We start from the raw sequence: 19,327 nt of genomic DNA, 5'->3' as shown, positions 1-19,327 counted from the left end.
GCAAATGAAAGATGAGAATGAGAAAGTGCGGCAAATTCTTGTCTTGTACAGTCTTGATACTTTTAATTTATTTTAAATTTTAAAACAAGTTTACCAATTTGCCTCTATATTGTACAATTCAAACTAATATTCGTCCGGTTGATTTAAATAAATAAATAATGTGAACCTGGCCAATTCATGAGTTAAAAAGTGAAGCCCCAAATATTGACGCCTATTACGTAAAATATTATCTAAATCGATTCTCATATCAAATTTCATGCCAACCCATTCAGTAGTTTTCATGTACAATAATTATTAGTAAATTCAATTATTAATAAATAAAAACAAAATATTATTATTATTTATTCAGAGTAAATAAAATCAGACTCTAAAAATTCATATAACGATTCTTCTGAGCTACTTGTATCATTATCACTGCCAACATTTATTATGAATTCTTTTAATGTGACATTATTGTCTCTTTCTCTATACTTATCCTCTACAGTAATGACATGGTTAGTAATTGTTTTCCAATCTGAGGCAGTTATGTTCGTGAATATCTCCTTAACCCTTAATTTGGCAAGAAAAAAAAAGTTCAAAATATTTAATTTCTATTATTGTATGACTTTAGGGATGTGTCAAAAAGTCCCAGAAAAATCTTTAAAAAAATCTATAATAGCCCACTGCTGGGGAAAGCCATGTCCGTCACAGCGGACATTGCCAATAACTTCGCCATTGATGGTCAGCTTTGCATGTCCGCTGCGGCGGACGTTGTCAAATTACGGAAATAATAAAACAAACGGTAATTTTTAATTTTTTACTACACAAAGATATAAAAATAGAAATCTAAGAATTAATAACTTATTTATTTGGTGTGAAAATTAAGAAAACAATTTCTTGGGTTTTTGCCCGTTACAAAACATAATCTTATATTGCATTTTATACAATACACTACAGTCTTTTTTAGGCAAAACCTACAGCGGCCTTCTTCCATTGTTGAAGGGAAATGACCTACGTTGTCATATTTGACTGGACTCGGAGGTCGGGCTACATGTGGTTTTACTATTTTGGTTGCCTCAGTTCTATTTCTTTTAGCGGATCTATTTTCCTTCAACAATAAGTCATAGATATCATATCTGAACGCTTTGAGAGATATTTTAGCTTTTGCATTGCTTGAATGTTTGCGGCGGTATAGTAACCAAGCATTATTTATACATATATCGAGCATCTGTGCAAATATGGATAAATACCATCTCCTACTCTTAAACGGTGTTTTATAGAGAGATATTAGCATATCAGCAAGATCAACTCCTCCCATATGTCTATTATATTGTCGCACAATTTGTGGACACTGAACGTTATTTTTTTCTTTTGCATCTTTGCAATACCGGCGTATATTTTCTAAAGGCTCACTTGCTACAAATGAACTGATAAATGTGACAGCCTTATTATCGTTCCAACGAACAACTGCTAAGCGGTTTTGGTCACATACAGCTTCAACAAAATTTCCGCGAGGCTTTTTTTTCATTACTTTTTCTGTAGGCAGAACAGCATCTGCTCCTCTAAGGCGATTGCTTCTTATAGTGCCTAAGGCAAAGATTGCGTACTTTTCCCGAAGTATGAAAAGTAGCTCCGGAGAAGAAAAAAAATTGTCGCAAAATATTGTCGCTGGTTTTCTTTCAATGCTTTGGCATAAAGCTACGACCACTTGAGCGCCAAAACCAAGGGACAATTCCTCTTCACTAAACATATGATTACGAAATGTATCGTCACCTCCATATAATATGAAATCATAGATTATGCCTGATACACCGGCTCGTACATAATTTTTAAAACCCCATTTGTTTGGCTTGTCTTTCATATATTGCTTACGTTTTCCTGCCTTAGAACCTTTATACGCGATCATCATTTCGTCTATACTAAATTTTGACTCTATTTTCTGTTGCTTGAGACAATTTTGTCGTATTTGTTCTACAACTGGACGAACTTTAAAATATTTGTCTCCATCAGCCATATTATTATCAACAAAATGTAAATATCGTCGTATCTGCTGATATCTTTTCAAAGACATTATATCTGCAATTTTAGCGTATCTAAATTTATCCGACCAATAATCGAGATAAGAAGGCATTACAACAATACCCATAATTACATGCAAAGCTAAAAAATCTCTAAATTCTTCCTCTGATAGCTGAATTGACTTGCCGGTTTCGTGTACGGAATACAAGTTCGTTTGTTCTACAATACTGCTCAAAATATTTGAAGAAAAAAAAACGTAGAAGAAACTCAAAGCTGAATCATCTGCAGGCAGGTCATTGTAATTCTCATTCTCATCCGCTTCTATGGTCACTTGGTGACGGAATTGAGCTAAACGCCAGTTATATGTCAGCTGAAACTTTTTAGCCTTCTTTATTCTTTTGGCACTTACTGTTGGTGGTTTCTTGGATCTAGTTTTTCGAGATGACACTGATAATGAAGAAGCTAATGGCGCTATGGGCGTTGATGGCAAAGAAGGAATAGCTGATAGGGATGGAACATTTTCATAATTTGATTCGGTAATTTCACGCACTATAGAATCCGGTATAATATCAGCAACATCGACATTTGATTCTTCGTTATCCGTTGAATCTATTGTAAGGTTAGCAAGAGAAGATGCAATTGATGGTGCAGGAGAAGAAAGCGGGGTGGAAGAGTTAGTACGTTCATCATGCAATTCTGTTTCAGAATCAGATATTTCGCTAGCATCGGAAGGTGCATGTTCATTCGGCACTAAAGCTATGATCTTACTAGCACGATTAGGCTGTTGACAAAGAAACGAAAACCAATCTCAGCACAAAAACCAAAACACCAATAGCACACACATTTTGGCATTGTCCGCCACAGCGGACACGATAATAAAGTTGTACTTTTCTATATATTTGGCAATGTGCGCTGTCACGGACAAAACATTTTAGTACCAAAAAACACAATAAAAATAAAATGAAGCGTAGATGCTTTTTAATTAAAATGATTTATAGGTTAGTTAACTTATAATATAATGTAAAATTAAATAATATTATTTGCAAAAAAACGGAAAAACAATAATAAATACCTTGAGCAAAACAGGTGGCCGCCTCTTCGCCGACATTTTGTGTCACGACTGACAAATGCAATGTTGCCACAATCAAACAATTATTTTTTACTATTAGTTTATGATATAAAAAAATATTTTATCTATTACGCGTCAGTGAACATCGAATGAAAAACGAGCAGGATTTTTTTAAAAGTAATGTTCGTCCCACCGGACGTTACCAAATTAAGGGTTAATAAGTACTTCTGTGTCTGCTGCAGATAAGCCAATATTTTTCTTTGCGATTAGTCGTTTCGCTGAACTCCATATCAACTCTATTGGATTCAGGTCGCAATGATACGGAGGAAGTCTTAATACTTCATGGCCATTCTGCTGGAGAAGGTCATCTGCCACATATATAGGGTCTGGTTTATGCTTCTCTACTACACACATCAATTCCTCTTTTGAGAAAAATTCTTTATACTCTGTATTATTTTCATCAAGCCACTTTTGAATATCGGCTTTGCGGTTTGTCATTGTCGGGGTCTTATTTTTCTTATTTGATTATTACACTGGGCTTGTGCAAATTCGGAATAAGCTTCTCGGTCAACCATTTGTTAAAATTTGTACTATTCATATCATGGTGATAGTCAGCACTCTTAGATTTGGTGCTAAAAAGCAATAACGCATTAGGTACAAAGCCATTTTGGTGCCCAGCATGCACAATAATGTACCTCTTTCCTGAAGATATGTTTTCCACAACACCACTCGTAGATGGACCTTGCCATGATTTCTTGGGTTTATAGTTTTTATGAATGTAAGTCTCATCAAGGTATACAATTTGCTTACCCTCTGCCCTTTTTGTAGCAATTGTTCGGAGAAATTTGTGCCTCCATGCAGCAATATCATAACGCTCAATTAACAATGAGCTTTCATTTTTGTTGTTTTTGAATTGAAATTCATTTGAAAGCAATATATGTAGCAGTGTTTCACGACAGCCACGAAAACCAATGGATTCTTGTAAGTCTGTCAAGAGACTCCTTAATGTTGGAACTTCTTTTTTACGGTATAAAATTCATTGATTTTGTTTCGTATAATGCATGCATGAATGTCAAAGCTATCCAAGTTTGAAACAGTTTTCTTGTGAGGGCGTTTTTTTCCTGGAGTATTCCATACACCTTCATTGATTAACCCCTCATGTTTGATTCTATTAAGTGTTGACATACTTACTTCTACAAAAAATAAAGAAAATATAAGTTTACAGGTATTTTGTACATAATTACGCCCCAAGAATATAATTACTTCACACATAATACAGATGTGGTATGTAACCACATATACCTATTACCTTCATTATTTATTTATATTCTCAACAATATGAATTCTATTCTATTCTAGTATGTTAATGTTCTATTTCAATCTTCAAATTTTCACTTTGATATGTTGACAGTGACTAATAAATTTTCATATTGTTGGGCATGAACAATGAACATGTCTGTCTTAAAATATGGCAATTGATTTAGAGTTTGAGTCTTATCAAATTTCAAATACATCTTTAAATATGTACGTACCAGTGTAAAAAGCAATTTCTGCCATGTATTGGTTTTCGCTCAATGAAATTTCTTTATTCTCCAACTCACATAACTTTTTTAAAGTGTTTTTGACAATATCGACTCCCTTGACATCCCCGAGTCCTTCTGTTAAAAAGCAAATAACAATATTATCTTAACCTGACATAAGTACCTACATACACGCATAGTTCTATTATGCTCGTATTAAATAGTGAGTAACGACGAGTAAATTTATTGCATAAACATAAGTATCAAAATTGATAATTCGTACTAACCTAAAAACGACGATATCGCATGTTAATACTCTTGTTTCTTCTTGAAAGCAATGTTTCTCTCCTCTTGTTTTTCTTTGTATTTACGCATCATAGTATGCAACAACTTCCGAACATTACTTTTGATAGTTTTCTTCATCGTAAACCCTCTAAAACGTAGTAATTGCAGAAAGTGAACAATGTAATCAAAACGAATCAATGGCGGAACAATGACGTTTGACAATTCAGCTGGTGTTGTCATATAAAAAGCTCCACAAAAAACTCATTCTCATCTTTCATTTGCCAGACTCTACAGACATGATCCATTATGGTCATTCTAGAGATTCCGTATTTTTTGCAGCCATATATCCACTTAAAGACCCATTTCTGACTAATTCAACTGCAGCTTTTAGATTTTCTTTCGAATATGCTGCTATTGTCGTTTTCCTTCTATAATTGCTAACCATGATGATAAGCTAAGCTAATCAATTATTTTTATTTAGCAATAGTCACACTCGTCGTCAGAAATGGCAAATTGGTAGCAGCTTCGGCATCAAAAAAAGTTTAAATTTAACAAATCTTGGATAATGTTTTAATGAATTAGAAAATGATGTGGCAAATGTAGATCCAGATCTTAGTTACAGTTATGACAATGATTTGCAAGTATGAAGTGGGTAATTATCCATGGCCACTTCTTTTGGGATAGTAAAACAAAATCTTGTCTTCTTAAAAATCGGTCAATTTCCAAAAAATCAGGTATTCTCAGTACTTAACACATTCTGACAAAAGAATCAATATAAATATTTTATAGCCAACGTAAGAACGCGTTGTACTTGTCTCTAATTCTCTAAATATAGTTCAAATAGTAAAATAATAATAATAGACTAAAAGATAAAAACCATCAGAATGATGAACGATTCGCATAAAAAACAATCTGTTATAAAGGTTGTCAATATCTATAATAAAGGTAAGACCGGCATATGACGGACTTAGATCGGATGACCACGATAAATACTGTTTTATCAACAAAGACTTATAGCGCGCGCTTTTTAAACACAGAAGTTTTTTTTTTTAAATGATCTTAGCTTTCACGATTGAAGTGAAAAAAATAAGTGATTCTTATTTATAACAAAAGCAGTAAAATAGGCTTAAAAGTTTGATTCGTCAGACCATACCAGATTGGACCAATTAGGCATCGGTGAGGAAGAGGGATGAGTCATGTAGCTTAAACTGTCGTGTCCACTATATGACTGAGTATAATAACCATAACCACTGTATGCTCCCATGCCTGCATCAAAAATAATTTTATTTATTCCATTTTTTACGTATGCTAATGTAATTTTATCATAATTCCGCAATTCATTCGCTATGTATTGGCCATACATATCATAGGAATCTTTTTTTTTGATGCATTGTCTATTCTACACTGCTGCAACAGTGTTAATGCTTCACATATATAGCGTTATCAGTAAGATCATCAGAATCTTTTATTTTGGTTCTCTTTTTAGGTCTTGTAGTTGACTTTGGTCCTTCCGTTGTTGCCGTGTTTGAAGTTGCATTTGTTTTTTCATTACTATGACTGTAGTTCGAGTACTATCCAGACTTCCATTCTGTAAAGATAAAAATTGCAATTTTATTTTATTTACAGTTACCATCATCCGAAGAAGAGTGGCTTACCAAAGCAAAAGAGTTTGAGAGCAAATGGAGTTTCCCACACGTCGTAGCAGCAATGGATGGGAAGCATGTTGTATTACAGTCGCCGATAAATAGTGGCAATGATTATGACTGTTACAAAATGTTTCCCAGTATAGTATTGTTCGCTTTAGTTGACGCCAATTACCAATTTATGTACGTAGATGTTGGCAGCAAGGGACGTATATCAGATGGTGGTGTGTTTAAAAACACCAATTTATATAAAAACTCGAAAAGAAGGAATTTGGAATTCCTCCGCCAGAAATTTTACAAATACCGTATAAAATTGTAGTCCCATATTTTATTCTAGGCGATAAAGCTTTTGCTCTCAATGAGTACATATTGAAACCTTATGAAGGTAATCCGGAAAGAGGTTCAATGGAAAGGATCTTCAATTACAGGTTATCCAGAGCAAGACGAGTTGTGGAGAATGCCTTTGGCATTTTAGGCTCCCGTTTCAGAGTACTGAGGAAGCCGCTACTATTAGAACCAGAAAAACCTACTATAATTTTCTTCTTTAGGTCAGCTACTGGAATATTCATTTCCTGGCTTATATTTCTCCATGCATCTTCTCTTAGTCCTCTATTAGCGTAATCGGGACATTGCGCATCCCAAAGTCGTCTATATTCACCATATAGTTGGTTTAAGACACTGTTCTTTATCCATGACGCTAGCACGCAACGAAACAAGCGAGGCAAAACACTACCGTCTTGAGTGAGCGCGGCAAACGTACTGAGGCGCCTTTGAGCATGGACAAAAACCGACAACCATAGATGATATATACATACTGAGATAGATGCGCCACTCTATGAATGGAAATGTGAATCAAGAGATTTTGACCCTGGCCGCCAGCTGAGACTTTAATTACTTTTTAAACAAGTACTAGATTGATTGAAATTAAAATTCTAATCAAACATTGATCTTTTGTCAATTAGAATATTAATTTCAATCAATCTAGTACTTTTTTAATATTTCAATATAATCATTATGTTTTAGAGAATTTACTAAAAATTAAAACACGGTTTTAATGTAATGGTTTTTATTTGCGACTTTTTTTATAATATTCATACGCCTGGCGTTTTACATGGTCATTCTTATCGAATCGGGTTATCTTTCCATTTAAAATTCTGTTCACCCCGGTACACCAACTATGTATAATCAACTTGATGGATAAATTATGAACACGTTGACGGACAGTACTCTCTCACATGTTATGGTTGCTGAGACAGTTCTATTTTTCATACATTGCCCATAGGCGTAGCGTCACAGCGCAACTATTAGAATAACACATGATATGACAGAACGGATATAGACGTGAACGTCATAAGGCGTTCTGTCACATAGGTTATGTATTTTTGTAGATATATGACAGTACGTTCTGAGGCGTAAACGTCTATATCCGTAGTGTCATATTTTATATGCCCTAAGTATATGCTTTGTGCACTTACGCCCTCAGGCGTCTATGTCTATGTGATAGTAAAAAATAAAAGAAAGTTTTCATCAGTCAAAATTAAGTTTTATTTATTACAAATATCAAAACAATCACAGTTATTGCAATGGCATACAATTTTTATAAACTAAATGTATATAAATCTTCTCAAAAATCAACATAATTATATTTAAATCAGTCTTACATTTTGTACGTAAGGAACGTGATATCACAATCAGTTTCATAATCTAAAAATCAGTGTAATTATTCATTATTGTCAATACTATTATGGTAAGATTCGAAACATGGTGGACACAATGGGGGTTTATCGGGGCATCCTTTACAGCGATAGCTCGTTTCCTTTCGAATATTTTTTTTAGTACAAACTTTGCACTTCAGGAAAGCAAACGTTTTTGCTGTACCAGGTCTAGATAAAATTTGTTCTGGCCAATGACCAGTTGTGATATTTACAGTACCAGAAATATTGACTGCCTGTGGAGCAGATGATGTGCTTGGTCGGAATCGTCTGTTATCATAAATGCTGCTTTGATTGACCATGTCTTTTCCTTTGATATTTCGATCATGAATCCCAATCATCACCTTGATCAGTTCCTCTCGATATAAGTTAATATAATGATACGAAGAGGCGTTGTTTTTCTTAAATTTTTATATAGAAAGTAAGCATTCCATACCGCAATATCTAGCAAGTGAAACAATACCTTTTTGTACCATCTTATAGTTTTTCGGGGGCACGAGTAATAAGATATCATTTGATCGGTCCTATCAATGCCAGACATGTACCTGTTATAAAGTTCCACTTCTGCGTCTTTCTGTCTTCTCTTGTCAAATCTGTTACTCACTTCCACAATCGATTATGTTGGCCAGTGGTAATCATCATTACTGGACGTTTATCTTTCCACTTTGAAAGGTAAACTTTATTCTTACGTGCCCATACGTGCTCACCTCTCTTCAGCTTTTTCTTTACAATATATACAGGATTTTCTCTACGATTTGCCCGCAAGGTTCCAGTGCAGTGAGTCTTCAAATCAATCAGTTTCTGTGATAAATTCACAGAATTATAGTAGTTATCCATAAAAAGATGATGACCATGTAGCAAATACGGACGCATTAATCGCAATACGAGCTTTTCTGTCTTAGACCCATTTTCACCCAAGTTTTGCTCAGGTGCTTCTTTACCTGAATACATTTTCATATTTAGCACATAGCCATCAGACGTGGTGAGTTCATAAAATTTGATGCCATAGCGAGCCTTTTTCGACTTGATGTATTGACGAAAGTGCAAACGACCTCGAAACAGTAGAAGCGACTCATCCAATGATAGTTCTTTTCCAGCATTGCAAATTTTACGAAAGTTTAGAGTCATCATATCAATAAATTTTACAACCTTATTTTCTCCTTTGGCTTCCAATTCCGATGCATAAAGGCAGCGTAGGATTTGCTCATATCTTCGTCCTGACATTATGTAACTAAATATGGGGTGATAATATAGTGGATCGGATAATGAAAAAAGGTTTCTTTGTTTAGGACATTTTACATGACCTTTGAGCAGGCTAAGTCCAAAAAATTTCATAATCTCTTCAGAAGTGACTTCAAGGTATGCCATTTTGCGGCTATGTCTGGTGTGAGGTTTATTACTATTGCATAAAGCATTCCCATAACTATTAGTACAGTTTACCAGGTATTCTATATAATTTTGCGGAAATGCAAGGTAGAAAAAATCAAGAACTCCGTTCATGTCATCAACATTTACGGTTATACCACATTGAGAGCTATCAAAATTGAAATCTGGTATTTCGGCAATTGTGTGAGACCATGATTCATTTGCAAGAGGTATGTCTGATACCCTAGGACTCGTATTGTTAGGGTTCGGTTGATCAGAGGTGACTTGATCCACATTAGTGTTCTCTTCGTCATTTACAAACACACCAGGTACTAATGGAGCAGGTTCTTGGTTTACAGAGATCTCAGAACTTTGTATAATGTTATTACTAAGTTCATCAGGGTCATCTGTATCACTAGATGAATAGGATGTAGACTCACCAGAGGATACTGCAGCTGTTCTATGTTGTTAGTGTCTCATTTGTGATGCCTGAGCTTCACCCTCGGAACTCGAAGATACTTCACCAGATGGTTGAAAATCGGCATCGGATCCGAATTCTCCATCATCTTCAAAGGGGTCATGACTAGATTCAGAAGTCAAAGCAGCGTCAAATAGGTCCTGAATCCGCTTTTGTTCTTTTTCATATGAATCGCGGGAAGCCATCTGCAAAAATATTAGTTTACAATGTATTACAACTAAATGGTATTGAAAACATACATTAGCAACATAAATAAGTTATTTGCATATACAAATATACTAGTTTTAGTATTTTATATTCATAAAACAATAAAATTACGTTAAAAACAAACAATGCTTACGTTCGGAAAAAATAATTGCGCGCGAAATCACGTAACGACCTGTCGGCGCACCGCCGTGGCGCAGTACTAAACAAAATGTATGAAAACACGACGGCTATGGGCGTAGTGTGTGTGAGGGCGGTGCCGAAAAAATGTGGATGTGTGTGTGCAGGTACTTTCTTTGAACAGATTTTTAAACATTGTGTGGTGACAGTACAAACTCTAAAATATATCTTCGGTGACAGTACAACATGCCCTTCCTTATGAATGCCTGTAAAATTTCACGTCTTATGACGTACTGTGTTTAAACTAGTCAAAAGATCGACGTCGAAGGGCGTACTGTCGTATTACTTCTGACTGGCTTGACGCCTACAGGCAGTACTGTCCGTCAACGTGTTAATACATCAATCAGCTCCTCCTTATGTTGATCACAAGTAATTAAATTATAATCGCGTGCACAATTAAGGATATATTTGATTTTTTTATTTAATGATAATGTTTCTGGACAATCAAGTACGCATGTTATAATAGTGTGATAAATATCATTCATCAAATTATTCAAATTATCGCTAGGGTGGAATAATGATTGTTTTGTATTTGTTTTGAACTTCATAGTTAAAAGATTGCAAATCAGCTTCTGATCTACATAAATCTCGTACACAAATATAGCATTTTTTGAATATTTTCGATTTCATTTTTTTTATTACATATCCAGTAACATATTTTTTTGATTCACTATAAATCAAACAATCATTACCTTTATTATTGTTCATTATGGTTGATAAAGCATCAATTTCACATGCAAAATCAATATTCTCTGAATCATCACATTTATTATTCAGCATATTTCCCATTGATTGATATGATTTATTACAATCGTTCTCACAATTAGCTCTTACAGAATGAACAGAATTAAAATTATTGATTAATAAAGTCTTATACGCATTTATAAACTGATTGCAAAAAGGATTAATATTACGAACACCATTACTTCTAATACTACTAAAGAAATTTTCTAAGGGATCCTGATTGAAATTTCTAGTTAATAAAGTTAATAAAGGTTTTGATATTGTGTATCCAAATTTTTACTGGTGGAATCGATTCATATTTAATCAACAGAGAATCATTTTTTTTTAACTACTGATTCAAATTCAATAGATTCTAAAATCGGTAACAAATCATACCTTAGTTGGAAATGGGGTGATTTATTTTTTAAACACTGCTTATATTTTTTAGTCGAACCGTCGTAAGAATGACCATTAAAGGAGTCAAAAAGTTGATCGAATAGTAATAGCAAATCTGCTGTTCCTTTGCATTCTTCTGGTAGAATTTTGTGTTCTGAAACAAAATATTAATATTTTTCAATTACTCTTGCTAATTATGTTAAAAATATAATCTTATAAGTATGTAAAATTATAAATATACCAACTTGATAAAAACCGCAAAGCGCTAGACACCCTCGGGCTAAACACTTGTGCTGCATATTTAACTTTCATTTTAGGTATTTTAAAATCAATGACATGCTTTTCTGTTAATTTACTAAGCAATCTTATTTCATCGTCTCCATCATCTACTTCTCATAACATTTTTAAATGTTCCCAGTCAGCCCATTTAGTATCACCATTTTGTATATATTTAGCTTTTTTTTTTTAATAAATTATTTCTTACTCCTTTAAGAAGGCGAGGTGTATCAAATAGTGGAAATATTTTTAAGTTTTCTATTTCAAATGCTTTTGAATTATATTCAATTCCTCTTCTCAAATATTCCGCTTTTGTGACATTGTGTAATTCTCGCACCACTTTTATATTGGTTGTCGCTTGGTCACAGATTGTTGGCACTACCTTCAGGCCTGTTCTATTAATTTGTTTTATAATTTCTATTAATAATTTCTTCAAATCTGAACTCTTTGTTGAGGCCTTACAAAAGGGCTGTTTGCATTTACTTTTAATACCTTCAAACATAATCCAAAATCTTCAAAACCAATTATTTTGTCCATAAATTCATTATATATTATGCCTGGGGCCAATGAAACCTCATCAAATAAAATATTAACATACTTTTTTTCGTGTGCCAAATTTCTTGCAATGTTTTCCAAATCATCTAATATGTGCTGGTTTAATCCAGGTTGTACACTTAATGTGCTCAGTAACTTTTGCAAGCAACGTATTGATGGCAGGACAAACATTTTTTGCAACAATTTGTATGCCTTTGGGCTTTGCTTTAGTATAGTCAGTGCCATGATTTTCTCTTGATCTGAGAAACGTCTTCCTCTCGGTTTCGCTACACTTTTTAGTTGCAATTTAGTAAAGATTTTAATTTCTTCTGGTAGTTTTTCAATGGCTCTATAAAATGTTTTATTCATTGACAGGTTTTTAGCTGCTTGAATTCTCTTCCTCTGATCTTTATATTTGATAGCAAGTTTACCTAATTTTAATTTTAGTTTATTTATCAATTTAGAATTTCTGCATTCAGGATTAGAATGCTTCCGTTTAGTTTTTGTTACAACATCATCATATAATATATCATACATTATTATCTATCTATATCATATATGTACATTGTACAATAGTAGCGTTAAACCGTGACTTCGTCCGCATGAATATCGATTATTACGGCTGCAAACATATTCATAGTCGAAGCCAGATAAAACTAGAGTAAGTTCTTCCGTGGTGTTTAAGTTTATTCTATAAGAAATTTCATCAAAATTGGTTCAGTAGTTTAGCCGTTAAACCGTAACAGATATATAGTTACATTAGCAGTTTCACCTGAGATTTTTTTTTTGTGTTAATCCAAAATGAGCTATCTACATGCCGAAATTAATTCAAATCGGTCCAGCCGTTCGAGCGTGAATAAGTAATAAACTTACATAATTAATCACACACATAAACTATCGCCTTTATATTATTAGTGTGTAATAGATGAAAACATGCTAAATAATAAAAAAAAATACTTACGAATAGGCTGCACAGAAGTAACAGATGTCGAAGGCTCAGATGTGACAGCATGTTCTAATAAAAATAAATAAATAATAAAATCACTTTAGTTCCAGAACCAAAATTCCAATTTTACAAACACTTATTATGTAATTTTTAACTTTGCTACACTTCAAATCGACAAATAGGAACTTAAAAACTAAAACAAAGACCTTAACTTAATATTATTAATATTCTGAGCACAAGCTTGACCGCACAATAACCATTCGCATACCCCTTGATAATGTGTGTGTATTTCGGACCAATGCTCTAACAAATATCCTACATTAATGCTCGAGCATGCTTTTACTAATGAATTATTGCTTTGAGTATATCTTTTCCAGGTGCTCGCAATTCTTACACGCATCAGTGCCCAGAAACCGTGTACTCTCCTTTCAGTGAACATTTCTGATGCGCTACAGTATCGTGGTAGTCCGAACAGTAATCGAAAGGCGTTGTTATATTCCACCCGCATAGCGTTAATGGCACTTTGTGTGTATTTGATCCACAATTCGGCTGTATAGAGACACATACAATAGGTGCGAAATAATATAGATTTCACCTCATCAGTGCATAGTCTGAATCTTCGTGATAGCATGTTCGCGCGTATAGTTATCTAATGTGTGATTTTTATCTAGAAAATAAATATAAATCTCATTATACTAAGTACTTCTTATGTAATAACATCTATTGAAAGGGTATGCAACCAGGAGTTATGGTCACAGTTCAAACATTGACTGAGAAATCCACGAAAAAATAGGCAGTTAATGTAACCAAACAATAAAAAATAAAGCACCCTTTATGCTTTACATGTGCTTGAATGAAATGCATCCAAATGGGTTCACTTATTTAAACGATACAGTGCCTCAGACAGACGTACATAACAGTCAAACTTATTACACCCCTCTTTTTTCGTAGGGGGTTAAAAATATTATTATTTTAGTTTTACTCTTACTGACTGGTTTTAATCTTGGATGTTATGCAGCTCCATACCCGATAGATATGGAAAATAAAAATCTATTCAGAACCATAACGAAGTCCAATGTACTTAGAACTTTATTGTGGAGGTCTTATAGTGCATGTAAAATAATGGTATTCATCTGTTTAGATGAGAAAGTTCCTAGGAAATGTATATAATTTATAAAATGATCAGGAAATGTGTCAAATAATCTGTATATATACAACTTTCCGGCTCAGAACAACTCAAGTTGGATAGGTTGGACAACTAAAGTGTTATAAAAAATACTAACAAGTATCCAGTAAGGCAATCCCAGATTTTGAATTTTGCAGTTTGGTGGACTATCTTATTTAAGTTTATTGTAGGGACAGCATTTTTTGTGAGACGTCTTCTTGGTAGCTGATAATATTGCAAACAACGCTGTTATTTTTTAACACAGTGCTAACTGTTTAACAAAATTAACGGATTTAATAATCCAAGTTACAACCCGTCGGATACATCTGTGCACCTAGCTTCGTAACGTCATACCAAATGGAGAGATAAAAAAAATACCAGATATGAATTTGTTTTTTTTTAATTTGAATGTCATTTTTTTATTTTATTTAACTCTGAGTTCATCTTTACATGAAGGGCCTTGCCACACTGGGTTTCTGAACTGTCAGAAACCGAAATAATACATTTCGTAGGATCCGACGTCGTGACATCCAAAATTCCGTCCAATTCTTTCATTTTCTTTTCCTCTTTTATTACATGGTCAATGCACCGTAATCACTTATTTTTGTCTATCGTTTTAATAGCCTCGTGGAGCAGATTTCTAACCTCTGGAATTTTAAAGGTTTTATTTTTTCGGCCAATATAAGATTTAACTTGAGCCCAAATTAATTCGATTTGGTTGAGCTCGCAATTATATGGAGGAAGACGACAAATTGTTATGTTTTTAGCTTCGGCTATATAGTCAATAGATTTTATTTTAAATATTTCTTTATCTATCTTGCTCAGAAGCTCAGCTTTTATTTCGCTTCGTTCGAAAGCTATTCTTTTATTCGTAAGCCAAGCTTGTATCTCTTCTTTCCTTCAAGACATATTTGGCAGTCGCTCCACTTGGCGTAAGTGGTACGGGGCATTGTCCATTACGACGACTGACCCTGGTTCTAACTTGTTAATTAAAGTATATCGAGGAAACTTAATAGAAAAAAAAAACATATTATTAGATACTATTACTAATAAAATTATTTATTAATAAAATTATTATGAACATCAAGAAGAGTAAGAGTGATATACAGAGAATAATACCATTTTTCAAAATTATTGGCGTCCATGTCTCCATGGTAATCGCCTTCTTGCTTTTTAGACTCAAAAATGAGTTCACTGTCATCGAAAAAACCCGTCGTCGCTCCCTATATGAGCGACTATGATTTGTTTTCCTTTTACAGGATTTTTGAGGCCTGTTGTTAGCCCACTTAAATAGGCTCGACGGGAGTTCTCGATGTCGTTGTCGACCCAAATATAATTAGCAGTGTGTCCTAAAAAAATTTAAACGTTTAACAACGGAATATAATTTTTATCTATTTTATCAAATAACAAGACAACTCACCTTCATTAACCCAAGTTTCGTCTAAGTAATAGATTATTCGGTTTTCCCGCCGATATGCTTCCATTTTGAGGAAGTACCTGTACCTCCAAATTTGCAAATCTGGTTTATCGAGGAGCAAACTTCGCCTTGATCTTTTAATGTATTTAAAATTGATTTTTTTTAAATCCTACACATAGTGGTCCTCGATAGTGACAGAAAATCGGGATCAGAATTGACCGCTTCAACAATCATGTCGACCGTCGGGAGTTCACCGCGGTAGTAGAAGTCGTGAACGCTTCTTATGATCTCAGTTAGCGTAAAGTCATCCAGATTTGCTATTATTGATCTCGAAGGTTTTGTTACTTTTGGAGGAGAGTCTATTTAGTGCTCTTTCTTATATTCATTTAGTATTCTGTAAATGGTGGACTGCGCCACACCCATAATATTGGCCGTAGTTTTTAAGATCTCGGACTCGTATGGGTACGACGTGATGTTGCTTTTAACATGCTTATATATCTGTTAATAGCAACATTTTTTTCATTTTTTTATCCTTGTTGTCTTTCTTCAAGCATTCGCTATAGGCTATATATAACTTCACCACTTTCGTACCACGTTCGCCCCGCGCTTTCAATGTCACAACATTGTCTAGGTGTTTCAAGGACATACTCTGTGAGATTGACCCAGTGTTCCGGAGTGAACATTGCGCTTGAATAGGGTAGTTGCCTAAATTTGATTGATTGCTAATTAATATACCTGAGTATCCATTATACATGAAAAAAAATTTGATTTTTTGAAAATATATCGATTTTCAATTTGTATTTTGCATTTATAAAAATGACATTTATTTTCCACCGAAAATGCTCAAAACTGTCATGGCGTCAGTGTGACGTCATCCCGTGCAAAACACAGCTGTTTGTGTATGGCGATTGTTGATATTTCATGATAAAAAATGGATGCGTCGTATTATAAGTACTGTATGGTGCCCCAGTGTGAAAGCACAAGCATTAAAACGCCAAACAAATTATTTATATTTGTCCCAAGCAACGCAGAAGTAAGGAAAAAGTGGCTAAATCTTGCAAGGCGAAATGATGCAAATTGTTTATCATCAATTTCAAGAATGTACTTTTTTGAAGACCATTTCGATGTAAGTATTAAATAAAATGCAATCCAGCGAACACGTAATTATAGAAAAAGATATTTATTTTTCTTACATAATTTTTGTAAATATGGTTTGAGGTTTGATCTTAGTAAAGGTTTTTCATGGAGTTCTGTTGTCCCACATTATTTATTGTACACAATAAGCACCATTTCTTGTTTTTTTGTAGTTACCTAATGATATGCTCAATTATACTGAGTATCATATCATGGGAAAAGTATCAAAAGTGCTATTGAAACCAGGATGTACCCCAAGTAAATTTGAATGTCAGGAAGACAGAAGGAAACGGACATGTAGCAGCACAGAACGACCATTTATGTTTAAAAAAAGAGAATCGAGATAATAGCAGAGTGTCTTGAAGAGAATACAAAATATGGAGCGTCTGGAAAATCCAGAACAAACTTGTTCGCAAAGTCTTAAAGATATTCCACATACAAGCTCAGGTATGTTTAAATATGCAATGTGTAATCAACTATGCTAAGAAACTCTCAGGGTGACTCAGACCATCAATATGAACAACTTTTCCTATGGGACCAATGCTGAGAACTCAATTATTTGTTTTACATTTTAATACAAGAGCTAGGCCCATCGGCAAGGTTTATGGGAATGCCAAATTTCAGCTTTGGTCCTATAGGAAGAGCTGTTCATATTGATAGTCTGATTCACCCTCTGTGAGGATTTAAGTATGATTGATTACATATTGCATTCATTTGTCATTACAATAATTTCTCAGTAATGATTATGAAACTAATTACTTTTATTTATTTTTCAGATTTTCATACAACCAGACAGAATGAGCCTGAACCTTTATGTGAACAGAAAGTGGACAAATCAGTTCAAGTACATATCACACACAAGTTCAGGAGCAAAGCAAGTCAGACCCGAATTAAAACAGTAAGCCAGGCATTGTCACCCTTGAAGCCATCAGTAACATCGAGTTTTACATCCCTATTTAAAGATGAGACCATTAAAAAATTATATCCTTCTGGCTCAAACCTGAACAAAATTAAAAAAAAAAAATGTTGATTGAGGCAGTGCACTCAGATAGTGACGTTTCCTTATATACACCATGCGAGCCATCCTCTAGTTGTTCATCATCCGTACATTCTTTGCAAGTGAAGTCATCTTCAGATAGTGAATTGATTGCAGAAGAAAGAAAAAGTCAAGCTGATATGATGTTGGAGTACACAATTAAAAAAAATGAAAAAAAGCCACGCTTGTATCTTGGTATTCCCAGTAACTGTTATTACTTAATTGATATTTTAAAAGATGAGCTAAAAATTCCAAAACATCATATATTATTATGTTTAAACAAGATAAGATTAGATGTTACATTTAATCAGCTGGCAGACGAATATTAAAAAACATACCTCTAATTGCTAGTTTGATGCGTCCTTTTATTGTGGAACTTGATAAAGATATGATAAAAAGGACTTTACCAATGGCTTTTAGACACAGATACAATAATGTCGGTTGTATCATAGATTGCCTTGAGATAGAGGTGCAAAAACCGTCGAAGGCCATAAACCAGGCCATGACATGGTCAGAGTATAAAAAGGCAAATACAATTAAGTATTTGATATCATGCACACCAAATGGACTCATAAATTATATTTCTCCTGGATTTGGAGGGAGAACAACTGACACATGTATAGTTGAATCGTGTGATTTTATAAAAACATTAAAAAGTGGCATGATAGTAATGGCAGATAGGGGATTTAAACATGTAGAGAAATTTCTACAGAAAGCTAATGTAACTCTGGTAAGACCTCCTAGTGTAGAAACAGGGGTAAAAATGACAAAGAACCAAGCAAGAGTTACAAAACAGATCGCAAGCCTTAGAATTCACGTAGAAAGAGTAATTAGGCGCTTACGTGAATTTTATATGCTCAAGCCACATGCATGCGTTAATTTTAAATTTATTAAAATACTAGATGACATAATTATCATAGCATGTGTGCTTGTTAATTTGCAAGATTCTTTGATAAAATAAAACTAGTTTATAATTCAATAAAAAGTTTTTTATTTAAGTAAACACTCCTTTTCATATAAGCACATTTACTTACTCTACACTTTGATTTAATAAAGGGTATATGTTTATTTTCCAAAAGTTTATTAACTTATTAATTAAATCTTCAACATAAGTAAGGTTGAATGATACCTTTATTATATTCACTTTTTTATTATTTGGATAGTCAGGGTCAGCTATACAATAATAACAATATTTCTTTTGTAATAGGTACATTTGAATTTGCATTTGTGCGTTGTATTTTTCTGT

General features: G+C 33.8%; 1 protein-coding gene and 1 pseudogene across 1 annotated transcript; one reads left to right on the top strand and one right to left on the bottom strand.

The window, feature by feature from the left end:
• Positions 1–808: 808 nt before the first annotated feature.
• On the bottom strand, positions 809–6,594 carry LOC124538108 (piggyBac transposable element-derived protein 2-like). The gene is made up of 2 exons (XM_047115109.1): positions 6,528–6,594; positions 809–2,805 (listed from the first exon to the last, which is right to left on the bottom strand). The coding sequence occupies exons 1-2, from the start codon at positions 6,592–6,594 to the stop codon at positions 845–847; spliced, it is 2,028 nt and encodes a 675-aa protein (XP_046971065.1). The 3' UTR covers positions 809–844.
• Positions 6,595–16,488: 9,894 nt separating this feature from the next.
• On the top strand, positions 16,489–19,042 carry LOC124538046 (annotated as a pseudogene).
• The last annotated feature ends 285 nt before the right edge of the window (positions 19,043–19,327 follow it).

This window comes from Vanessa cardui, chromosome 19, assembly GCF_905220365.1.
Source record: "Vanessa cardui chromosome 19, ilVanCard2.1, whole genome shotgun sequence".
In the NCBI taxonomy this organism is placed as follows: domain Eukaryota; kingdom Metazoa; phylum Arthropoda; class Insecta; order Lepidoptera; family Nymphalidae; genus Vanessa; species Vanessa cardui.
Note: the sequence above shows the minus strand (reverse complement) of the source record. Positions and strands in the feature narration are given on the sequence as shown.